General features: G+C 32.9%; 2 protein-coding genes across 2 annotated transcripts in view; both read left to right on the top strand.

Moving 5' to 3' along the window:
- The first annotated feature begins 3,048 nt into the window (after window positions 1–3,048).
- Window positions 3,049–7,210, top strand: LOC128201468 (uncharacterized). The gene is made up of 2 exons (XM_052898549.1): window positions 3,049–4,583; window positions 5,106–7,210. Exon 2 carries the CDS (start codon window positions 5,111–5,113, stop codon window positions 6,980–6,982), a length of 1,872 nt encoding a protein of 623 aa, XP_052754509.1. The 5' UTR covers window positions 3,049–4,583; window positions 5,106–5,110; the 3' UTR covers window positions 6,983–7,210.
- Window positions 7,211–8,940: 1,730 nt separating this feature from the next.
- LOC113509792 (rootletin) overlaps window positions 8,941–27,942 on the top strand; it is a 98,772-nt gene continuing 79,770 nt past the window's right edge. The window contains exon 1 of the mRNA XM_052898547.1: window positions 8,941–9,864. Within this exon, the coding sequence (XP_052754507.1) occupies window positions 9,163–9,864 (702 nt within the window). The 5' untranslated portion in view covers window positions 8,941–9,162. The remainder of the gene's footprint in view (window positions 9,865–27,942) is intronic.

Below are 27,942 nucleotides of genomic sequence, written 5' to 3' on the forward strand. Positions count from 1 at the left end.
GATAGGCATACAGCCAATCGGGACTAGGTAAAAACAATTACATAATAATGGCCAATCGACTTCCTTATTTAACTGTAATAACACATACGTGATATCATATCTAGTGATTGGGGATATGTAACCTTCTCGAATTAAATTGGTAAAAATTGTTTTAACAATTTTAATACAGAAAAGATTACAAATATAGATTAGAAATAATTATATTATAATAATACTTAGCCTAATATAGTGTAATGTTGTAATAATGCTATCTAAAGTATTATTTATTTATTCATTAGTACATATATGTGTACATGGCGGACTTAATGCTAAAAGCATTATCTTTCAGTCGACTTTAGGGAAGTGTCAGAATACTCGAATGCGGTACTAGTAATTATTGATATACATACATACTAAAATTTACAAATAAATATATATAAATAACAAATATACTTACATATATATCAGATATACTATGTTATTCCCTTGTAAACTTAGACTGTATTTGTTGTGATAATAAAACAAAATCATTTAATGATATTTTCTTAAATGGTCCGATTGTTCAGAAACATTTGTGTGTCACACTAATTGCTCTTAAATTAGACAAATATTTTTTTATTTATTTTATTAAAATAATGTTAAGATGCATTAACATAGAACCAGCTCAGTGATCCCAACAAATCACCTTCTGCCGCATTTCTTCTAATCGACAGATTTACTCTTGAATCTAATTTCGATGTAAATCCAATCTATTGCCAATGACAATAATTTACTTTTTGCCCGTAGTTGTCAAGTTTGGCAAGCGAGTTGGAAACCGTAGTTATGTTTGATACAAATACTGTTGACTAACCTTATAAATGTGTATATACTCGTAGGTAAATCAATTTTGGTGAAATTTTACAAAATTTACATTTTGCATATTTTATAAAACACATCCGTTTAATTTATGAAAAATACGAATTACAAAAATTTTATAAAAATATTGTATGCAACCTTTTTTTTATATATATAAAATTCCTTATTTGTAACAAGTTTTATTTTATACAACTTAGAGTTCCAAACAAGCTGACGGCCCACCTGATGGAACACTTTCCATCAGGTGAACCGTCAGCTTGTTTAACCGTTGTCTATAGACATGAGCAGTACCATGGACATAATAGAATATACTGTTTCGCCCATGATACCCCCCATGCGTTGCCATTCCTGAGGATTTAGATGTAATTCCTCTGAACTCTGTAAATTCACGTCATACCCTCCCCTCAAACCGAAATACAGTCATGCAAACACCACTGCTTTTCAGTTGAAAAACGAATGGGACAGAGGTAACCAAGCAAACGATTTTTGTACAGTCTCCCTCTGGTACAAGCATTGAGATGTGACTCATCGGATTTCGTACGGAATAGTTAAATCTGTTATAAAATAGTATAAGTACACGTAACTGTAATATTTCTTTCTATAAATTATATTTTTTACATTGATTTTTTTTATTGTATTACAAGTGCTTAGTAAGTAACCCTGCGGAGTGAGGCCCTGGTGACCTGTAATACAGGTATTCTTATCTATCTCGGCATCAGTCTCTCACAATTATATTTATAATTTGTTTAATATAAGCATTGTATTTCACTGTAATGAATTGTGAAGAGAAATAAATCTGTTTTATTATTATTATTATTATTATTATTATTAAAGTAGAAATTTGTGACGAACTACGTGTAGAATCTTGTGTGCACGAAATGTCGATCGGCAAAATATTAGATTTTGACAATATTATATTAATAAACAAGAAAACAGAGGGATAGATGTATTTTCGCATTTGAATAACGTAATAAAGTAAATAAAATTATAATTAATTATGTTTTCATAACAACATCGAGCGGAGATTCTTCATATAGATATAGAAACAACACAGATGGTACCAATAATAGTTTATTTATAGTTCCACTCAAGTGTTATCTGTTACATCTTATATTTTTATTAAATTGTTTTCTTGTAACTAAAATTTGTTTTATTTTTCCTAACCCTACAAACGTCGTATTAATGTTTACGCAACACTAATTAGTGCAAAGCAATAGGTTCAAGGGTTAACAATGTCTCAAGTCCGTAGATAAGAATTGTTCTGATCCCAATCTTAGAATCCGGGAGCTTATCGACCTGGCGCTTGCGCATCGTTTGAACAATGTTCTAGGGTTTTTCATTTTATTTTCTGAATCGATCTTTTTAAAGACAGATCGGCCTACAAATCTTTAAAAGCAAATAGACCTCGATACTACTATTCTACTCTGTATTTATTTCTTTTTTATAGAAAATTAACTGAAGCTGTAAACGTTTTGCCAAAGCCCCTACAGTCTATCGGGTTCATTTTTGCCCGGGGATATTACCGTGAATAATAACCGTGTGACGGAATAATATTAATAATATATTAATATTGTCGTATCGTGTATTTTTTTTTTGTTTATAAATGGTCAATGTTTTAAGTTTTTTTTTTATAACACAGGGGGCAAAGGAGCATGCGGCTCAACTGATGGTAAGTGACTACAGCCGCCCATGATCTTTTGAACCTCGATTCTTTCATTAATAGATCTGAATGAAATATCCGATTGGCAATGATACAAAAATCGACATTTTTGTTCCAGTTGGAAACCCTAGAACACGTTAAAGCACGTGATGCTATACGGTACATTTACTATATTGACATTTTTTTGACACTGATATGATAAAAAATATAGATAAATATATTTTTACTTACTATACTGCGAGTGCAAAGTACTTAATTTGTACTCATTGTATATAAACATCGTATGGCTCGCGTGATTCCGTCCACGTATATTCTAGGTCTAGATATATATATTTTAATAACCAAATAAATAAATGTACACAAGTTTTTGTGAGCAAATTGATAAACAAAGATTGAATATATATACATATATATACTCTCATGTATACTATATATTTGTAATTAACAAAATATCTGAAATAAAAGTGCGTATATGTGATTTATTTTTTATATTAAATTAACAAATAAAATATATTATCACAGAGATTTTATGGCGTTCCTACAGATGGGCAAAGCACCGGGTTTAAACCCGGTGCTTTGGTAAAAACCCAATAAACACCCATAAACTCCCATAATCACCCAAAAAAATAGGTTTTTACGTATTTTTTTGAAAATATGTAAGTAATACCAATAAATTATTTTTATAAATTGTATTGATCAATTCTACAATATTAAATAAAACGTTAACTAATAATATTTCAGGAAATTTTAAAAATCTATATATAATAAAATGAAAGTAATTAATTTTCAGTGTTTTCATGTTGCAGTTGATCAACATGTTGGCCTTTTGCTTCCCGTAGATACTTTAAAATTTCTTCATAACACCTCGTTCGCACACATGGCCGTATATATTTAAATTCTTGAGCCACTAACAGTCCGAAATACTCATTTCTTTTATCCTCTTCTCCATAAATTAAGCATTTAGAACAGTTTGTTTCTTCTTTCAGTAAATTTTCTTTTACTTTATCCTCGTTTTTTTCTTTGTTGCGACGACGCTGGGTAAATCATCTGGACACTGGGTCTCACTATCGCCAAATATATTTGGAGATCGGCTTCGGCTACGGCTTGGCAGACATTTTTTTCTTTCTACAATTTTAAATTAAATTTATTAGAATAAATGCTTCGAACACACGCGATCTAAGTACCTTTTGTGTTTATTATACCTTACCTACATAGGTATAAAAAGAGTACTTACGTAGATTTTCTTTTATTAACTGTTTTATACGAAGATCTTGATCTCTCAAATTAGCATCCATTTTACTTCCAGTGATTATCAACTAAATTAATAATCCAGAAAGTATTAAATAACGTTTTTATGAAATATTTAGCACAAAAACAATACCCTTTAAATATCGATCGTCAGTAACTGTGGCTGACTTACCTATATTCTAGCAAGCAGGACTGCCAGATGTGAAGGGGAAATCCCCAATAAATTGTTGCATGTGACTGATGATGTGAGCATGTTCGTTTCATAATAAAAATGTTGCCAGGTAACCAAAAAGTCGTATGTTTTTGTGCGAATTACGATCATAATCTTTACGATCGTACATTAAAAAATAGACAAATAATAGTATGAGTACGATTTAAATCGTATATCTGTCAACCCTGCTAGCAAGACAGCGACAAAATCACGTTGCATAACAATGTAGCCCAAGCTTATATCTTATGAAATATACGGAAGAGATACGGACTTAGAAAAAACAGAAATGTTGTTCTTTGTGGAAGTCATTGATGAAATTCTATGTATTTTAGCCCGCAAACTTTCTTCAAACAAAAACAGCGCCATCTAGTATCGAGTTCTGTAATTATCTCTTTGTTTATGGATTTGAAGTAAGACCGCCACGCATGCAATACATTATGACTGGGGATTCCCCTATTCGTCGACGCTGAATATGAGGCGACGACAATCACTGTCAAACGTGTTCACTATTACTCTGACTCTGGTAACGTGACTTCCTGGTAACGTGTTAGGTAGGAAAAGCAGTAAAAAAGTGCATATTAAGGGAGCAGATTTGAAATAATATTTATACTTAACAAGAAATAATTAAAGGTAAGTGGATTTTTGAATGATACAATTATATCATGATCACTTAACAATTTTAACTTAAAATTAGATGTATTATTACAAGCTTTTATTTAGCTTGCGTTATGTAAATAAAAGTATGTAGGTATGTTCGTATGTTGATGCAATTATCCTCAATCCTCAACCGACTGGGATAAAATTTTCCATACACGTTTATTTTGGATGATAGTGCATAGTTAGCTGAGAGTCGTCATTGGATAATAATGGTGGATAGCCTAAGATGTGTACTAGATATTTATTTTTAACATAATATGCGTAAGTATAATCGAATTAAAGAAGTTGCTGAGAAAAATACAGAACAATACGATAATAAACTAGCGTCTGCGTTTAATCCTCCGAGGAGATGTAATTTTACAAAGGTTTTTTGTATTTATTTTATTATTTTTTTAATAAATTTATTGTAAATAACAAGAAATAATCATTGTAAAAAAATAGGCACTCTATTGTTGAATTTTCGTCAGACCAACTAATCATCGTTCATTTTTTTAGGTTCAATGGGGAGACCTAAAGATTTACGCATATGGGAGCACTACCGTACTTTACCAAACAAGTCTGTTTCTTGCAAGCTTTGTAATAAGGTCTACAAATTCAGTAATGCTGCCAAAATGCTTCAACATCTTATCACTTGTCCAAAATCTCCAGAAACATTAAAAGACTCTATGAAACTTATAAAAGATAGCTCGTCCAAAACCAAAATGTCTGGACTGTCAGAGATAGAGACAAATGATTCTTTTATAAGCCCCTCGTCGTCTGCTAACACTACAATAAATGCTGAGTTTCAAGACACCGATGATCATATAAAAACAGAATTAGCGAGAGCTATATTTGTAAAAGGGACGCCATTATCGATGGTGCAACATCCTTTATGGATACAATTTTTCGAAAAATTGCAACCAAAATTTAAAATACCTTCACGTAAAGCTTTAGCGACAAAATACTTAGATAAAATATATAGAGAAATGCGTTTTGAGTTAAATGAGGAACTAAATGCTTGTAGTTACTTACACCTTCAGTGCGATGGCTGGTCTAATTTAAGAAATGAAGGAATAATAAACTTTCTTATATCAAAACCTCAACCTGCATACGTTAAAAGTTTGAATACAGAAAGTAATCCTCACACTAGTGAATACCTTAGCCAAGAAGTTGAAAAAGTAATGAAAGTGTATGGAGCAAATAAGTTTCTTGTACTTATTGGCGATAACGCTAGAAATATACAAAAGGCATTCGAATTAACAAAACTCAAATATCCACATGTTGTTCCTCTCGGTTGCTGTGCACATATCCTTAACTTGTTGTGCCAAGATATTGTAAAGATACAAGAAGTAACTGTGTTTATTATGCAAGCCATAAATATAATAAAAACTGTTAAAAGGAGTCAACGATTAAGTTCCTTGTTGATAAAATCAAGGCAGGGTGAAGATTCTACACAAACACTAAAATTGCCTTGTGCTACAAGATGGGGAAGTCATGTTACTTCGTTAAAAAGTTTGAAAGCAAATAAGATAGCTTTGCAAATATTAACAGTTAGAGAAGATGTGGTAATTTCAAGAGATATTAAAGATTTAATTCTAAGTGATGATTTCTGGACGAAGACAGGGGAATGTATAAGTATTTTGGAACCAGTCACTGAAAGCATATTTTACTTAGAGAGCGACCAGAATCGTTTGCATCGCACATACATTACATTTAGAGATGTACAAGCTAAGATACGTTTTGCATTAAATGAGATTTCGACATTGAGCGAAGAAAGCAAACAGCAGATTCTAACATCAGTATCTTCAAGATGCAATATGGCAATGAGGCCAATACATTTTGCAGCATATATTCTAGACCCCAGGACTCTAGGAGTCGAACTTACTCAAGAGGAAGAACTTAAGGGTATGGAGTTTATCTACAATTTAAGCCAACACTTAAGTTTGTCAAATGTAATGGCAGATTTGGCGTGTTATAAAGCTAAAGAAAACTTTTGGGCCAGAGGATTTGTATGGATCTCATTAGATAGCATTGAGCCCCTAATATGGTGGAAAGGTATTTGTGGTTCCACTGAGTTAAGCAAAGTAGCGATTCGTATTCTATCAGCTCCCTGTACTTCGGCAGCCACTGAGCGTTCCTTTAGTATCCAAGGCTACATACATAATAACAAAAGAAATCGACTTACAACTGAAAGAACTGAAAAAATTTCATTCATTTGTTATAACTGGAATCTTAAACATAAAGCTGAATGCGAGGACATTCAGTTTAATGAAGAAAATACCTTAGAAGCTTTCATTGAGCAAGTAAATGAACATAACAGTTTAGACGAAATAGAGCCTATCGAACCTATACAATTCATCGCTTGTAATAACTCTGAATCTGACAGTGATTGACTGTAGTTTTACATTTTACTTTCATCTCTTTCTTAATAAACTCAAAATCAAATTAAAAGTTTTTTATTCTGTAGGCTGCATAATAATATTGTATATGTCCAGTATAGTGGACGTCTTGCGGCTGAGATGACGATGATGAAGTACAAAATCATAAACACCCAAAAATTTGGGTGTTTATTGGGTTTAAACCCAATAAACCCAAAACACCCGGTTTTTACCCACCAGACTTTAAACCCACCCAGGTGGATTGCCCATCTCTAGGCGTTCCTATTTGTTTGTTTGTTCACAATTTTTATATACATTCGTTACAGAATCATGGTGTTTAAATAAGTGCTGATTTCGGTTTTTACTTTCATACAAATCTTATAAACTCTTATGTTTCCAATGATATAAAGTACTTATATAGAATTATAGATTTTTCGAGTTAAAATTATATTAACTTCATTTACTATGTATATTATTATATTTTTTAACATATATTACAAAAATCCTTTAATTATCTTTAAAACTTGATAAGTATTTACTTAATTTATAATGGTAATTCTGAATTAACATTGAACCCCCTTCTCAACCCCCTAGAAACAAAATCCATAAAATTATTGTAACCAGTTAGTTACGTACGAGTTTAGTTTAAGAGATGACAGTACTGCCTTACCAGACTATAAATTACTCCTACCTAATAGTAGATTTTTGCATTTTCCCTTGTTACGCTGCATTATAATGCATAAAGACTTGCATTTTTCTTTTAAACAATAATTTGTATGCAGCTCAATATACTATTTTTATAATTCTATTGTTATCATGAGAGAAATCGATTTATAGAATTGATTTCACCATTAGAAACAAATGGATAAGGAAATATTAAAAAAAAGAGTGTCATCGATCAGTAATTTATTATTTTGACTAATTAATTAATGAATTAAATTATATTGAAATAAAAATGGACTAAAATTGTTTGAAAGTAATTATTTTTTTTTTTTTTTGTTAATAAGTGTATTGAAAAAACTATATTGAGACGTAATAACCAATAACGATCTAGTCCTCTGGGTAAGCATTCGCACCAAAGGATTATCTTTACAAATATGTTCAGGACACTGTTGCGACTTTTAAATACTTAGGATCTGAGTTAAAATTGAGCCGATTCCTCGGGGTCTCCCAAGGGATTTTTTGATGGGTGAAAATAGAATGGTAACCCTGCCTACGCTAACGAGATACGCTGACGGAGAACCAGTGAAGGGTGATCGATGATAACGAAAACAGGCCAGTTAGTCCATCATGACGAATTTATTAGGAATTACCTATGATAATTTCCAGGGGAAACCACGAGGAGATCGACCTGATTGAGTATATTGCTGGCAATTGGATTTTTAATCTCCATTACTAACAGTCCCTTTCCACCCCACTTCCAATATGTCTATCTATCTGCTTCTTTAGCCAGGATTGTTTCGATTCATAAATCTGATAGATTGAAAACTGCCTCGATATCAAATTATAATAAAAAAATCCTATATTGTTCACTGTAAATACGGGACATGTCATTTTATTGTATACCTTCTAATGATTTCATGTTTATTTTATAACATTACCAAAGATATGGAAGAGAGGCCACCTGATACAAGCATCGCTATGCTTACCAGGTGATAACAACCCTGTATTCTAATTTGGAAGTGATTTTTATTTAAATAAACTTTTTTATTCTTCATTCAGTACTAAGTAAGTAGGTAATAATAGTAAAAGAGGCAGTTCACACGAAGGTAAATGACTTGCAGATAAATATACACCACTGACCTACTGAATATAATTCGATAGTGTATCATTAATAATATGGGATACAAAAGGTATTGTTATTTTTAGAACGCATCACCTTGTTGCTATTTGCTACATGAATTTTACGTTACACTGATCTGTTTCGGTCTCTTTTAGTCTTACATATTTGGAAAGAGAAGAAAACTCTTCAGTATATTGATGGATGAAAATTATTCTGAATAATGTGACTTGCAATTTTAATTGAAAGCTTTTCCAAAATTAGTCAGACTGTAGTGTTGAAGGAAGGTGAACGTAGTTAGATTTAGAACTGTTAGAAGTTAGAAGCTGGACAGAATTTTGAAGCTGTAGTTTATTTTATGGGGCAGACAGAATATTTGGAACCTGAGAGTGTAATATAAATTGATGTAGTCGTAATGAAAATGGCCGAATTACCGAAATCTCCTTACTCTGCCCGTTCCAGGGCACCCATAAATGAAACTGGCGTAAAATGGTGGGAGCTCTATGGAGGATCCACTGTAGCTAGCACGTCAACCTCGGATCTAACTTATGAACGTGACAAAACTTTAGCTACTGCAGAAAAATCCTTCGAAGACAAATCGACATGCACCAATACGCTAAATGCACAAAGAGAGATAGTATCAAAGATATTTGAAAACCGAAGGAGCAATGATATTAAAGACCCGAAGGATAAAGTTTTAAAAAAATGGAGGGAGGAGCAAGCCAAAGCGAAATATGAACAAGCAAGAAAAGCGGTTATTAATTCACTGAAAGAAAAATTCAAAGATGCCCCCCGTTCTAATATACGACCTATAACAGGCGAATGTAAAACAGATATTCGAAAAATAGTTCCGACGATTATTATAACCGGAGACAATGCTGAAGGAACATCAAATTTGAATGGGAATCGGAATGGGAGGACTGGTGGGGATTTGGACTTAATGGATGTTAGTTGTAGAGTTGAATTTCGTGGTGGTGCCGGCGAGGGTGCCTGTCACGCGAGGAGGCTTCAGATGGGGCCAGGTAGTGAGCTGGCACAGTGGAGGCTTGCTCCTCGTGGCAGTAGGGCGGCGGGCGCGGAGGGCGGACTACGTGAGCTAGCGAGGGAAAATATGCCGGTAAGTATTCATCACGTAATTTTAGCCGACTTCAAAAAAGTTATATTATGTTCAATGTGTTAGTTATTATATACGTACATCGGCACCTCAGAGACCCAGTGTCTATAATCGAGACCGTTAACTTCTAGAGCTATTTACGTGATTTAAGTACATAAAAATTACTGAATATAAATTTATTGAAGTTGGTTTTTTGAAACATTTGAAAATATTATCTTTAAAATATGTTCTTAGGTAATTTTAGAAGAAAATCAAGAGTTTTACAAGAAGCCAACCTAAATTATTTTCGCATGTTTCATTAGATTAATTTACCATCTGCAGTCAGTCATATTATCTGAATTAAATACGTACGAGTACCTAAATGTATACTTAAGGTACTTGTAAAATACTGAAGTATTGTGTGAAAAAGCAGTTTAATTGTATTAGTCATTGAGTGTTGTAATTTATTTATGCTTTATTGTACACAAAAAAATTACAAACATATAATATATATATATATATAAAATAAAATAGACAAGTACAATATTCTCTTCCAGCAAACCCTGGATTATTGTGATTCGATTAGTTCCCGCATCAACCTAATTATTCGTAAAAATTTTTAATTATTGCTTAGATAGATATTTTAATGATGTAGGTGTTATCTTGCGGAAGATCAATGAAAAGAATCAATGCTCGAAGCCTAGTATTAACCATTCGGCGGTGATCTAATAATTTGCCTAAAGCTGTCTTGTTTAGAGGTAAAAGACGTGTGCAAAGCGTGCGTGAATAAATTGTCAGTTGGAGAATGATGGCTAATATGGAATCGTAGAACTTCTGGTAGTAATAGTGGTGGTCGATTTTCAAATGTTGGCAATCACACACGTACGTTGCACAATTAAACAAAATAATTCTAATCAAATAATTTAGATTTATTTTATTTACGTACTCAGACATGATGTTAAATTAGAGTTTGGATTATATGAAGTACTCGACTTTTATTGTTGTGATGAACGTAAAACTTGCCCACGTTATATACGTGTAGTGTAAGTTTTACGTTCACAAGTTACACAAGTTCACAAGTTAACAAGCATGTTAAAATTTAACGTTTCGCGGGGTGAAACTACTGCCAATAATTTTTTTTTTTTTTTGTTGAAAGTATTTTTCATCATTCATCAGTCAGAAATTTGTGTAAACTTTGAGAGATCCTCAAAAGATTATCTTATAAATTAGATATATCATGTATACTATATATACTACTAGGCCACGAATTTATTTAATGTATAAGTAAATAATCGGGCGCAAAGGGATTGTTATTAATGGGGTCTAATAGCCCTATTGCTAGCAATACACCCTCTCAAGTCGACCTCTACGCAGTTCCTCCTGGAAACCATCATGGCCAACTGACCTGCATTAATTTTCACCTGTCATCTTCCACTGGTGCCTCGTCGGTGATCGATAGCGCGGACGGGATTACCATTCCATTTATACCCATTAAAAAAAGTAGCTAATTATAAGCTTCATCCTCAAGATACAGGGTATAGGGTAATAGAAATACAGGGTACGTAGACATAACATTGTATTGCTCAGGAATACCAATGAGGGATACCATGGGCATCATAGTATACTCTGGGATGCCTACTCCATGTTTATAGACGACGGTTTTTTAGGGGATGAAAATGGAATAGTAACCCACCAGCATTATCGGTGTACGCTCGCAGAGCACCATCGAGGGAAGATAGATTATGATATGAACTCAGGTCAGTTGGCTCATCGTGACGATGAGCCATATTGTTACACAAAAATATACACACAAAAATACAAATCTTTCCTCTTTATAATATTAATGTAGATTGACATACAAGGGTTTTGTCTCGAGCAAATATGAACTCTGAGTTTTATACAATATAAAGCTTTTACTTAAAACCAAACAGTAAGAGCAATACCTTCCTCACACGGTAGTTGCATGTATATTCGTGCCCTATAAAGTAGGAATAACCGATAGTCATGCCATCATCGTCTAATCGGGAACAGGGATCTACCCTGTTTTTTAATTCCCTTTTTCAATAAATATCATATTTTGTATTCATAAGGCACAAAATTGATTGAAACAATATATTTAATATTTATATGTATATTTATCTACTAGCTTTTTTATGTTGTAAACATACATCCAACCCATACACACACGAAGTTCTTTGCGTCTATATTTTTTTTTATTTTATTGAAATTAACAAACAATACATTTTTTTTATACAACTTAGAATGGCTAACAAGTTGACGGCACACCTGATGGAAAGTGGTAACCGTCGCCTATAGACATGAGCAATAAAAAGACATAACAGAGTATGGTTTCGCCCATGAAAATGCCATCGTTGCCATTCCTGAGGACTGTGTTATTTCTGTAAAAGATTCACGCCATATCCCACAGAGATAACACAACTGCTTCACGGTTGAAACACGAATGGGACAGAGGTACCCAAACAATCGACTTTTGTACAAAGTCTCCCTCTGGTTAAATGTACATGTAATACAATGTATTATGATAGTAAAATTACATCTAAATATAAGTAACTGCACCACCAAAAACATTAACTATAGATTGCTAATAAAAAAAGAAAACGGCCGTGTGGTCCCGGCATAGAAAATGCCATCATTTTCCATGGATATCTGTTCTGTAAAAGATGACTAAGGGACGGCAATAGATGAGCAGCAGCGTCCCTCTTAAAACATCTCTAAAGCCTGACTGCGGTCGTTAATCCGCCTGTCAAGCATTAAACTGTGTTACAAATCACCAGGGGAAGGCATATGTTGAACAGTGTTGGCTGATATATATAAGAAAGTATATAAATATCAAATTTGTCATGAATATAATTACCTATCTATTCTTTAGACTATACATATAAATAGAGCTACGAGTCTCAAAGACGGATCAACTTTTGTCAGCTTACTGTCAAATTAGCTGACTCTTTTTTTTATTAGTATTCTATATACTTTTTTTTATACAATTTAGAATAACAAACAAGCTGGCGGCCCACCTGATGGAAAGTGGTAACCGTCGCCTATAGACATGAGCAGTACCATGAACATAACAGAGTGTACTGTTTCGCCCATGATACCCCCCATGCGTTGCCATTCCTGAGGACTCAGGTGTTATTTCTGTGTACCCTGTAAATTCACGCGATATCCCACCTTTTAAACTGAAACACAGCCATGCAAACACAACTGCTTCATGGTTGAAACACGAATGGAACAGAGGTACCCAAGCAAACGACTTTTGTACAAAGTCTCCCTCTGGTATATTAATTATGGTACTATTAATGAGTATACATGTAATTTGTGTGTACATGTAGAGGACAGTTAATTAATGTATTAACATCATTATAACCTCGTGATGCATTAATAAACAATTAAACAATTTATCATACATTAACACAACCACATTATCGGTATCAATTATACAAAACATAAAAAAAATATTTAAAATTATATAGCTATTTCATAATTTACCAATTATGTATGTGTATAATTAAATTTGGAAGGGAGAGAGATGGTTACAAATTGTTTAGCTATTTCAAATCGAATCAAATACTTTATTTGCAAAATACAATAATAATAAAAGATTCTAATGATGTAACATTTGTTTAATGTATTCACAGCTCGTTTACATATAAAATACATTTTAAGTGTACAATTTAATGCTCCTTATTAACAAAATTAAATTAAAAATACTTGATAATAACAAGTAATATTTATATAACAATTCGGCAATGATAAAAAAGAAAATCTTTTTTTATAACACTGAGTTGGCAAACGAACATGCGTGCTACCTGATGGTAAGCGGTTACCGTAGCTTATGAACGCCTTTAATATCAGGGGTGTTACATGCGCAATTCCGACCTTGAAGAAATCTCTTTTCCTTCTTTTTTGAAGAACTCCATGCTGTAGTCTCTTGAAAAAACCTCGACAGGGTGTTCATTCTATAACCTGAGCGTTCGTGGATGAAAATAACATGTCAAAATTATATAAATAAAAATAGTATAAAAGATACAATATTTAAATGCCTATATAACACGAAACATATATTTAAGCTTTTTACATTAAATTTCTAATGTTTCAATGAATGATAAATAAATGTTTGTATAATCCAACCAAAAAAAAAATCCAACTAAAGAACACGTCTCGATTACTTTTTAAATTCTATGTATTAGTTAGTAATGAGGACTAATGATCCCATTGCTAGTAAGCTCTGTTAGGTCGACCTCCACGCGGTTCCCCCTGGAAACTATTGTGACTAATACTTGTTGCATTTGTCACGATAGGCTAACAGACCTGCTTTCATGCTCATCAATCATCTCTCACTGGTGCCCCGCTAGTGTATACCGATAGCACGGGCATGGTTACCATTCCATTATCATCCATTAAAAAAAAATATCCATGTCGCATAGAAACAAAAAAGAGTGACTGTAATAAATGAAGTGTAAACACAATTGAACGGACTTTGAGCGAATACAAATTCTATCGGCTTTAAAATATTTTCAATAAAATATTGCAAAATGCTTTATATATTATTGTGATGTCGATGAGCGACCCGCCTGGACTTCGCCCGGATAGATAGGTATATTAATGCTATTATTCTAGGAATTTCTAGTTTTTTTTTTTTAATAAAATAGTAGTTGCAAAGCTTACCTTCGTCCATACGGGGTGAAGAGATTGTTAGTAATGCCTAGTATAGTATTATATTATCTGTGGTAATGCGGACTATCAGTCCCATTGCTAGAAATATACCCAGGACAACCTCCACGTGGTCCCTCCTGGAAATCTTAGATCTCAATTACAAACATTATAATGATTCTACCTTTTTCCCCCGGACTAAGGTGCCTGCCTTGCGTACCTTCTAATTTTACTGTCATATCCCACCATTCAAACCGAAACACAGTCATGCCAATCCAGCTCCTTATAGGGGGAAATTAGTAGCTTATTGCTAGCAATATACCCTCTCAAGTCCATCTCCTTGCGGTCCCCCTTGGAAGCCATCGTGCTCAATTCTAAATGAATTCATCACGATGAGCTAACCGACCTATCTTTTTATTATTACCTGTCGTCCCTCGTGCATGTTCATATACCGTTAGTGCAGTCAGAGTTACTACTCCATTTTCATACACTAGCGATACGGCCCTACTTCGCACGGATAGATAGAATTTTCGAAATTAATATATAACCTACGTTATTAGCCGATAATGCAGTTTTCTATAGGTGAAAGAATTCTTAAAATCGATTGAGTAGTTTTTGAGTTTTATCATTACAAATAACAATAACATATCTGTCCTCTTTATAATATTCTTCTTTTCATTTAAGAGTTTCCTCTTGTCGGTGCAACTAATTCATGCATCTTCCTTCAGCCAGTTCAATCCCAGGTCATATCCTTGACCTCCCTATACGACATGACACCTAGTATTTCTTTTATCTGTCCCATGTAGTTATTCCTCGGTCTTCCTTTTCCTCTTTTGCTAATATTAGTGTAGTGGGGGAAAGGGATTGTTACCAATTGGGAGGTTAGTCCCCATTACTATCAATATATCCTATTAGGTCGACCTCCACGCGGTTCCCCCTGGAAACCATCATGACAAATTTATGGTTGAATTCGTTACGATGGGCTAACTGACCTGCCTTTTCATTCTCGCCTATCATCCCTCACTGGTGTCCCGCCAGCGTATATCGTTAGCACAGGCGGGGTTACCGTTCCATTATCATTCATTAAAAAAAAAATAGTGTAGTTGGGAGGAAAGGATTATTAGTTATGCGGACTACCAGTCCCATTGCTAGCAATATACTCTATTAGGTCGACCTCCACGTCGTTTCTCCTGGAAACCATCATGCTGGATTCCTGGCGTATTTTTCACGATGGGCTAACTGACCTGCCCTTTCATCTTCACCTATCATCCTTCACCGGTGCCTAGCGTATATTGTTAGCGCAAGCTCTAAAAAACGAGCTCTATCGCGATAGAAACATGTGTGGAACAGAGGTACCTATGCAGCGACTATTGTAAAAGACGCCCTTTGTTTATGTAAGGCCCGATGTCGTTTCAGAAATAAATTTCGTCTTGTTATTGCACTTTGTAAATTGTCGCAAAAACTTAATTTATAAGGTCGTTACGTAGAATATTACGATTACTGTCGACAGTGGCAGGTGATGGAGGTGGAAGAGTCGAGATTGCTTGATAGCAACCCGTTCCTCAACTAATGTTGCACGGTCACGAGACCATGCCGCGAAATGCACAAATGTTATGTTCTTATTCTATTAAAATGATATACCTACCTAGATGTAACCAAATAGTATGTTTTGTTAGTTAAATTCTCTCTGTAATCGTTATCTGTAGTCGAGTAAGTATTTTTTTGAATCCACTATGGACGATAAGTAAATTTTTTTGGGGCAAAAAATAATATTTTTTAAAAGAATTCAAATAAAAGGAGGTACTTTATTCGGTTGTATTTTCAATCTTAAGTTTTCATGTTTTATTGGTGGTTGAAAGTCGAATAATCAGTTTTAAGTTAAAAAAATCTATTATTATTATTCAAATCAAATCATCATAGTCGTAGAATACTGACGGATCTGTCAAAGATTACATATATAGATTTGTCAGTATTTTACGACTATGACGAAATGTCCAGTGCCGTAACTATACCATCTGAGGCCCGTGGTAAATTCACCGGTTGGAGCCCTCCTTTTATCTATAAAAGATTGTGTTCCACAAAAGACACCTACTTCAATTTTAACAAAACTAGTCATTTCGAATTCAAAACTGAACTACTACTGACAAATCTGAAAGTATATCCTTTCAGATAAAAAAAAAAATTATCAAAATTGGTTTAGAATTGACGGAGTTATGAGGTAACAAGCATAAAATGTACCAGAGGAAGATTTTGTACAAAATTTGTTTGCTTGTAAAGCAGTTGTGTTCATAGCTGTGTTTCGGTTTGAAGAGTGGGACATTTACAGGGTACAGAGGAATAACACCTGAGCCCTCAGGAATGGCAGCGCATGGGGGATATCATGGACGAAACAGTATACTCTGTTATGTCCATAGTACTGCCTATACAGTACATGTCTATAGGCGACGGTTACAACTTTGATCAGGTGGATCGTCAGTTTGTTTACTATTCTAAGTTTCATATATTTTTTTTAAAAAAATACATCTGTATTTAGAACCTTCTTCTTTTTGAAGTTGGCTGAAAAGAAGACGTTCTTAATACGACACGGTATCTTGCCAGTTCTATATAAATTCAGTTCATTTTTCGCATTGGATCCATCTGTTCTGTATTTATCTTTTTGATTTCTCGTCTTTGCATAAAACAATATATTAAATGATTATAAAAAAAAAATAGTAAAACCAGATTATTAAGTTTAAATTCATAAACCGGTTTTAAAGATTATTTTTTATTATCAAATAAAAAGTATTACGAATTTTAGTTATCTATACCTATCTATGATATTATCAAACGTATATTATAACTGTTTGATTTCCAAAATATCATAATAACAAATACGAAGAGGTAAATGATAAAAAATAAAATGATATAATTCCGCATTCGATATTGCTGATTCTTTCAATTATATCATTTCTTTGTCGTAATAAAATTTCTAGTCAAATCTGGGGAAAAATAGGGCTTTACCAATTTTTAACTTGGACATATATCTCAATACATTTTGTTTGACATATAATTGAATATAATATTTACAATAATGAACTTGAATTAATTATTTATTTAAATAACTCTTGTGCCGCTTGGTAGTCTGTACTGATAAAAAATAATTGTAAATCCACTTTTGTGAAAAAAAAAACCAACATGGCCGTTCTTTTCAGCTGAAATTGCATTTCTCATACGCAATAGACAAATTTATTATTGATATTATAATTCGTAACTTCTTATTTTAGGCTATAATTTTAGTTAAAAACTGAGCTAATGGTATGTAATATTATTAGAAATTTCAAATCGACAGCATTGGAAGTTGTTAAGATTAAAAATTTTGTAATTCCTTGTTATTAGGTTGAGACATAGCGCTTTGACAGACGGTCGGGGAAAGGCTTCTTTATGCCTTTTTTGTACATAATTCTAATGATTATTCAAAAATGCTTTATATTTTTGTTTACTTAAATAAAAATTGTTCTTATTATAACACGTTATATTTTAATCTAATAACTACGTTTGAATTTACGTGTAATTAGATCTAAAAAGCTCTTCTAGTTTCTGAACCAATTCGTGATCCTTAGTCATGAGCGAACTAATTACATGTAAGTTAGACTGGTAGTTATTACATTAAAATTAATGTGTGCTAACGAAATTTTTAACATTAAAATAATACATATAAATTCTATACTGGATTAGCATTAATTAATTTATATTTAATAATTGCATTATTATTTTTTCCAAAGGTTAACTGGGAAAGAATATTATATAGCATTAAGTCCGCCTTTTGTACCTGTGGTGAGATGATACTCACCAATGTTTATTATATATATATTAACTTTTATAATATAATTGAATTTTTTATTAGTTAAAAACAAACAGACAAACAAACGTTTGTTATATTTACGAGTATATCATGACGCTTGGTCACGGGACTCACTCGCAAGATGCGCGCGCAGGTCGCGCAGGCGCTTTGTGATGTTGGCTGCGCGCACATCCCGCGCACGGGCCAGCGACGAATGTTTTTAATAACTTGGACGAAGTAAAAATCTATTTGTTAATTTGTAAAATAATTATTGTTTTTTTTTTAATTATTAATTAAACATATTATAAAGATGGACCCTACTATTAATCCTACATACCGATAATTTTTTTTTGGAATTGGAATAGTGCAAAAGCGATAACATTATATGATTCTTTGTTTTCGATATTAGATATGTAAATGAGTAAGTGTATTATCTGAATCAGTTCACTAGTTCTAAAGACGAGATAGTGTGCACTTAAAGTACTTAAGCCAGCTGTAACTCGATAATCATCATGTTTACGACTTTCAATCGACTTCAATACAAGTTGGCTTCAATACCGTGAAATTGGCTAAATAAATAAAAAAAAATTAGCTAATCTTACGTTTGATCGACATTTTTTTTTTTAATCAAAACGAAACGCACTATTTTTAGTGTTGCAAGTAATTGGATTAAAAATTTCCCCGAATAGGTCCATTTTTTAATTTGAATTTGGAATTATTTTTTTCTGATATAATACAAATATACAGTACTTCATTATAACAGCCGTTATATGTCAACTGCTGAACATAGGCTTCCCCCTCCCAAACACAAAATTTAATATTTATTGTTTATTAATTAATATGTTTTAATTAAAATGGCGGCCATTTTCAATTATTTTATAACGTAAACATACTTAATGTCAATGCTAATAGATATAAATCAAAGTATTCAATATTGATAATGATGATTATGAATCATTATGCACTGTTTATCAAGATGAGCAATATTTAAAATAAAAAATTATTTAAAATAATTTATTTTTTTGTTTAATATATTTTATATCGTTTTTATTTTTTAATGTAGGTAACCTTACAAGATAAATTTCTCCTTATGTTAACCTTCTTTACGCACACACGGATAAAAAAGTTGACCTGTTTTTGGCAATGCATTTGTACGGAGGCACTCTATCTAATTTATATAATCTAAGAAGTAGACATGCAAATATAACAAATTCAGTCAAACAAAAACAGTATATTTAATATATTATAATTGTATATATAAGTACTCTTATTTTAAAATGAATAAAACGCATCTATGGACGACAAAATGTTCCATGAGCATATTTATTTATTTAAACTTCAATGCATAGTGTAATTGTATACCTATACATTGGTGTACCTAACACCGGATTGTGTTTTTTTACCAGTTTACTATTAAGAAATTAATGAAATAAATTTATTTGCGTATAAACAGCGAGATGGAGGTATTAACATAGCAATGTGGATTTATTTTTGGCAAATATATAATTGTATTATAGTAATGTAAGCATGCAAATAGTAATTTAAAATTCAAATGAACCTGAATTAATTTGATATTTTTTTTATACCACGAAGGTAGCAAACAAGCATGCAAGTCGTCTGATGGTAAACGATTACCGGTTAGCTACGGTTTTTTAAATGGATGATAATGGAATGATAACCCCACCCGCGCTATTGGTATACACCGGCGAGGCACAAGAGAAGAATGATAGGTGGGGATGAAACAGGTCAGTTAGCCCATCGTGACGAATTCAACAAGAATTGTTCACGATGGTTTACAGGGGAAACCACGTGGAGGTCGACCTGATAAGGTATATTGCTAGCAATGGAGCTGTCAAACTCCATTGCTAACAATCCTTTCTCCCCCTGGTTAGCTACGGTTATGGTTACCTTATGGACGCCTGCGACACTAGGCGTGTCACGTGCGCGTTACCAACTTTAAAGAAACTTTAATATATCCTTTTTGAAAAACCCCATACTGTGTACTTCTAGGGAAAACCTTGATAGGGATCTCATTTCACAGCGTAAACGTTCGCGGTTTATGATTATAAAAAGTAAATTAATAATTAATAAATGAACTGATAAAAGTGTCTCATAAATTAATAATAAACTAATTAGATTAGATTAGATTAGATTTCTTTATTTGCGAGAACATTGTTTTTTACAGATATTGATCTATTAGGTGAAGTACAAATGTTCGCCTTATATTCTAAAGCATGCAAATTATTAATAGGTACAAGATACATCACATTTAATACATACATATATGTGCCAATTAATAATAGAGTACAAATTATGTCAAATAATAATAGTCAAAATACCATTAATTGTATTAGTATTGTTTAAATTATAACAGTAGTATACAGGTGGTCTTTCAAAAATCATCTATATTCATTTAAGCAAATATAGACTGTTAGTTAACATATTTACATTCATTGTACTTGTACATAGACATATTGTATATTGTTTTAATAAGACATAGTGAAAATGTGAACAAACCAATAATTTACCCGACCATAAGACAATACACAAGATGTCCGATAGTAACACAAATCTATATACCTATGATTAATATAAATATATACTATAAAAAAATCTTTTACTAATCTAAATGTATAAATCTATATATATATAATTGTAGTTGTGTATTATATGTATGTATGTATATATATCTATATATATTATATAATAAGAACATAACTGGTCGCTGTTTGTAAATGGAAGATATTTTTTTTATACAACTTAGAATGGCAAACAAGCTGACGGCCCACCTGATGGAAGGTGGTAACTGTCGCCTCTAGACATGAGCAGTACCATGGACATAACAGAGTATACTGTTTCGCCAATGATACTATTATAGGGGGGCTTTATGAACGCAATAGAACCCAAAACAATTATTTTGGAATTCTTGTCTGTTTGTCGGTTTGTGTTTTTGTCTCTAAGGATATGCACGCTAATCTCAGAAACAGCTCAACCGATTTGAATGCGGTTTTTACTAATGCGTTGCGGTTTGCTCCACTTAACACTTAGTGTTTGTTTTATTTCAGTCGGTTCATAAATAATTGCCAGTAGTTGCTATGCTTGGCAAGCGGATTGGCAACCGCAGTTAGGCTTTGAAGATGTTTTAAGTGGGATGCTGCTACCTATCCTTCGCCTTTCCTTAGTTGCCTCTTATGACACCCACGAGGAAATAAGAAGTGGCCTATTCAATGCTGGGACCACACGTTTAAAATAATGAAATATAGTTTAAATTAATTGAACGTTTCGATTTATAAATGAGTTAAAGATTGTTAATCATTTAATAAATGTTTTTGTGACAACAAAAAAAAACTTAGCTACTGTTGCATTATATTGTATTGAAATAGACGTTACTGTTATTCTACCATTATTCGGATCTCGTCCTCGGTTGTTAGGAATTTCTAAGTCGCTTTCGTTCGTTATATATGTACTAAGTATGTACTTAAAGGGAAAACAAGCTGACGCTCCATTTAATAGCAATTAGTGACAGATAAGTTTATTTATCTTTCACCTGACGTATTGTAGAACAAAACAAATCATATTTACGTGATGATAATAACAATACGTGAATAATAACAATACATTTGAGTGAGTGCCAGTTACAGATCGCGTAAAGTTATCATAGCCTACCTTGTTGTTTTACTTTATCAATCAACTGTGCAAGTATATTGACGAATATTACGAGGGTAGTGTGATTTTTTATGATAAAAAGTGTAAGTTGAAGTTGTATCATCAAGACACTGTGGAGGTGAGTTCATTATTTAAGTTATTTTCTAATAATTACTGTTTATAAGTTGATTTTTTTCATTTCATTAGTATAAAATACGTATCAGAATAAGTTATAAACAATAATGCAATCATTACTTGTAACTGAAATAAAACAAGAGCCAAACGAGTACAGTGACAACATAAGGTAAAATAACCGCTTTTTTTTCAGGTTTCTAACAATAAAAAAAAAGCATTTTATAACTCGAACGAGTCTGAAGCAGCGATTGAAGCTGTTTTAGAAGGAAGCGATGTAAATATGACGTGATCCGCGGTGACAGATGAGGAGGAACAGATGGCGACATGTCCCATGCCGCAAGACATACCTGGTACTATTGAGATATTTACATATTGAAAGGATAGCGATACATAAGACAGCTCGTACGACAATAGTGATGAAAAACCGCTGGCGTCAAAAAGAATACGACTAGATTCTACTCGGATCGGATCGAATTCGAAGTGGATTGGCACTTCGAATTCGAACCCGATTGAAAGTGTTCCCCTACATACTCTTTGCCGGCCAAGAGTAGTCCATGACAGGAAGAGTACTATTAACAATTCTGTACAAATGTTGGAAAATATTGATAATGATATAATTGATATGATTATAGAAAACAGCCAATTATACGCTCATCAACACAATAGACATGAAAGCAAGCTTAGCACAAAGGATATGAAAAAGAAAGGCTTATGACTGGTTTGACAAAAAAGGTGAACTTTTTTGGTAAATGGAAAGATAACAGTGTATGTACCATGCAACTAACTAAGATACCATTGAACCGCTAGAGACAGTCAAGTGATAGTGTCGAACAAAGAAGGAAAAGATGGACATGGCGATGCCACGTTTATTCCAAACGTACAACAACAATATGGGAGGTGTGGATGAGCTGGACCAGTCTGTTTCATTATATAGAATTGCTGTGTGTAAAAAGTGGTGGTGGGTGGTTCACTTACATGTTAGACGTAGCTATTGCTAATGCCTGGCGATTACATGTGATGAGTAACGATGAATGGATCAACTCATGTTTCGTCGTCACATCGCACGATATTATTTACGCCAAGGTGATCAAAGAGATCGCGTGTTCCTATCTGTACCAAGATGGAGTTGGACACTATCTTACTAAAATTGAAAAACAGCTGCGGTGTGTCCTTTGTCATTCAAGAGTGCGTTGGCAGTGTAAAAAGTGCTTAAAAACACTTCGAAAACCGTGTTTAGAAATATTTCATACAGCCATGTACTCAAAACCCTCATAATTTCGCGAAAATTACTATATTTGAATATTTTTTCGTATTTTGTGTTCCTATGCTCTTATTTTAGTATGAAAATAAAGAATATTTAAAAAAAGAAACAGTACTTTTTATTTGACTTCTAATGGGTTAAAAAGGTATTTTTTTATCATCGCGGCAGTCGGTTGCGGGCAAACGACGCATGGTATACAGCCCTTGTCTACGTGACGTACGCTGCGTAACAGAAAGTAAGATTCCATTGGGTTCAAAGTTGAAACGGTATGTCCGAGATAACAATTGAATTTGTATTAATTAACTATAAATATAGAAATACTCTTAATAAGCAAGCTCAAGTGGCAATGGGCTTTTTTTTTAATGGGTGATAATGGAATGGTAACCCCACCCGCGCTATTGGTATAGCGTTTATATTTTTTTTATAAAACTTAGAATGGCAAACAAGCTGACGGTCCACCTGTTCCTCTGTCTACCCTTCAAACCGAAACACAGCCATAATATATCCATCATTTCTAATTTCTAATTCTGGTTTTCTTTGTCGCCCACAGTCTCCTTTTTCTAATAATCATTATGATATCAGCCGTTAACTGTTCACTGGTACATAGGCCTCCCCCATGAGGAAGGTTTTAGCAGGCGGTTTGGCAACCGCAACAGGACGCCCATTCCTCGACTATTAAATTCCCTTAGTCGCTTCTTGCGACATTCACGAGAAAGAAAAGAGTAGCCTATTGTAGGCAACACGGCAAAAAAAAAATATAGATATATGTATATATATATATATATATATATATATATATATATATATATATATATATATATATATATATATATATATATATATATATTTATATATAATTTTTTTTATGCCACTAAAAATAGGGTAGGTAATTATAGGTCGTTGTACCAATATATCAGAGTAATTATTTGCATATGAAAAATACACTGTAACAATATAGCAATACGTGTCAAATTGTATACTATATTATACAGCTATGCAGTTGTATTGTATTTCCTTTTGCATGCAGCTATCAGCATCAGCGGATGTTTTAAATTAAGTACTTACCTAATATTTGTATTATTTTTGTCGTGTGTAATTGTTTTATACAAGTTGACGGCCCACTTTATAAAAAATAATATAAATGTGGCCTATTTATTTGTTACTATAGTTGCATTGTACATTATAATAAAATATTATAAAATACGACACAACATACACCTTGTTTTTTTTTTTAATGGGTGATAATGGAATGGTAAACCCCACCTGCGCTATCGAGATACACTGGCGGGGCACCAGTGAAAGGTGATAGGTGAGGATGAAGCAGGTCAGTTGGCCCATCGTGACGAATTCAACAAGAATTGTTCATGATGGTTTCCAGGGGGAACCACGTGGAGGTCGACCTAATAGGGCATATTGCTAGCAATGGGTCTGTCAAACTCCAGTGCTGACAATCCCTTTCTCCCCACATACACCTTGTTAGGTGCAGTAACGTGGAGACAAAAATAAACATTATATTGATTTATCCTTTAGATACTCGTTAATATTATTAATTAGAAACTATTTTAATACGCTGATAAATTTGTTATACGTATTTTCTGTTTTTATGTTATTTAGCAATTTATTATAAATTTTATTGTGACTTGGAATACGGCCCAAAACTATGTATTTCTAATTTTTGAAGTGGCTTGTACTGAAATATTTTTATATCGAGGTTCATAACGACACGGTACATGAATGTATTGTAGAATTTTAGGTACATTTTTACAAATTTACATATTTCAAATATATATATTTAAAATATGTATATTTGTAAAAAAGTACAGTGAGTATATTGGGATTTTTGAAATACGATTACAGCTTTCAGATGATTTTATATTTGTAAGTTTCCGGATATATCAACATGAATGATTTGTCACAAAATATACTGTGACGTCCATATTATAAGTTATACATTACGAACAATATCTTTTTATTTTATTTCGCGTATTTGACTATCATATTAGTGGGAGACTTTGTGCAAAAGTCATTTGCTTGGGCACCTCTGTACTGTTCGTGTTTCTATCGTAAAACTGTTGTTTGCATGGCTGAGTTTCGGTTTGAAGGGTGGGATATGGTAGTGAATTTATAGGGTACAGAGGAATAAAACCTGAGTCCTCAGGAAAGACAACGCATAGTGGCTATCATGAGCGAAACAGTATACTCTGTTATGCCCATGGTACTGCTCATGTCTATAGGCAACCGTTACCACTTTTCATCAGGTGGGCCGTCCACTTGTTTGCCATTTTAAGTTTCATTAAAAAATCTGACAGAAATATTTTTTTTAATCATATAATTACATATTTGTACAAGTAATATTTTACTTGTCCTCAAGTAGGCCCTACAAGTAGTCCTGCTTGTCTTACATGTGGTCCTCCATCAGGTGGGCCGTACGCTTGTTTGCCATCCTAAGCCGTATAAAAAAAAAATCTATATATAATAGCTACTTATATTCAGAAAAAATTTCGACCGTAGAATTATTTTCTCGAAAGAATGTGTCTCGATAACAAAGGTCAAAGATGAACAGTAAGAATCTAGAATTCTCTTTGAATAATGTTATCATCACGTTTTCGGTTTATTTTTTTCTGCAGTTATGCAGCTCGTTTTTTTAGCGACTTCCTAAAAAAAGGTTATCGTCGGCGCCTGTGTTTGGTGGCTCCATCACGTGATTGCGTTGACAAATTTTAACCGACTTTAATAAATGAAATGAAATGAGTTTATTTGCATTAAACAGTCTTTAATTAATTAATAAAATCCACGCAGTGCTATTTTGGCACCTGTTTAATTGCCTTAAGCGATGTAGGCATGCAAATATATTTATATTACAAAAAAGTAAAAAATAAAATTAAGATTCAAATTTGTCATTAAATTATCATTACATATTAAAAGAGAAATTTATGTTACATCATGTCACTTATACATATAAATTATATTTAGAATAAGAATAAAGAAAAATAGTAATTAATAATTAAAATGTCAATTAAGTGTAACAAATAATAATACTATAATAATAATTCCCCGTATATAATTTAAAGTCAACCATGCTTGGCTAAGGCCCGCATGGTTGAACATTTTACCCCCATAAAAAGGGAGATGTTAAATACAATATATATTTAAATAATAGTAATAATATATAAATAATTTATTATTAGTATAGCTATATTATTATTATAGCTGTTAACTGTCCACTGCTGAACATAGACCTCCCCCATATAGGAAGTTTTGCCAGTAGTTGCCATGCTTGGCAGATAAGTTGGCATAGTGATGTTTTAAGTCGTATCACTTTCGAAATATCCATACACATTACCGGATTTGTATTATTCGATTGAAATTTCATACATTTATTCCATTTTATACATATATATTAACACAAAAGTAGTAAATCTAATTAAATAATATTAATCACTTGCTTCTCGAGCTAGGGCACTTTGAGTTTCGAGAAACCATGCAATGAATATCTGAAGACACCCGGTACGCCCAGACACGAGACCTCTCGACCGAGAGTCAATCCTAGGACTTCATTTGCGTAAAGCAACGTGGCCACCATTGTGCCACGGTGTTAATAATTAATTTTAATTAATTAATTTAATTGTATTTGCAATTGACTAGGTTTTCTCCTCAATTGTTCTCACATTAATTTTGTGATGTCATTGAAGCTGCCATTTTTCTTTGCTGAGCAAAAAACGATATATTGCGAAGCCAAATCTTTTTTTTTTGTGGTGTGGTGTGCTACCGGCCTAAATCTATGATTATATCCATTTAGTTTCACGATTTAGTTCTACAAAACTAAATTAGTAGAACAGAACGAACTAAAAAATCCGTTCTATTCTACTAGTAGAACAAAACGGACTAAAAATCTAATTCTATTAGTAAGAAAGAATGGAGAGAGAAATTATATGAATTTGCAGCTGAATTGTTTAATAATTTAGTTCCATTTTTTTTTTTATATAATAAGGTAAGAAACCTTTATGTGTATAAAATTTCAATAAATACTGTGTCCTTCCAAGGTTTCGTGTTGATTCTGTACCTTTAATAGCTTAAGATCTATATTGTTACAACATAAAATAGCGGGGGGGAAGGGATTGTTAGCAATGGAGTTTGACAGCCCCATTGCAATATGCCTTATTAGGTCGACCTCCACGTGGTTCCCCCTGGAAACCATCGTGAACAATTCTTGTTGAATTCGTCACGATGGGCTAACTGACCTGCTTCATCCTCACCTATCATCCTTCACTGGTGCCCCGCCGGTGTATACAGATAGCGCGGGTGGGGTTGCCATTCCATTATCATCCATTAAAAAAAAAACATAAAATAGCATTAAATGATTGAATTAAATTAAATAAATAAATATGTTTGACATTAATGTTATTCTAGAAAAATATTTGTTATATATTTCTAGAATAACATTAGTTATTTTAACATTAACTATTTGAATACAAATTAATGGTAATCAAATAATGTTGAAATTGTCACGGGAACACTCTTCAAATTAAATTTATAACAAGTCGATCTTAGGGTCAATTATTCGTATGTT

Source organism: Galleria mellonella, unplaced genomic scaffold (genome assembly GCF_026898425.1).
Source record: "Galleria mellonella isolate WM207_F2 unplaced genomic scaffold, CSIRO_AGI_GalMel_v1 utg44, whole genome shotgun sequence".
Taxonomy (NCBI): Eukaryota; Metazoa; Arthropoda; class Insecta; order Lepidoptera; family Pyralidae; genus Galleria; species Galleria mellonella.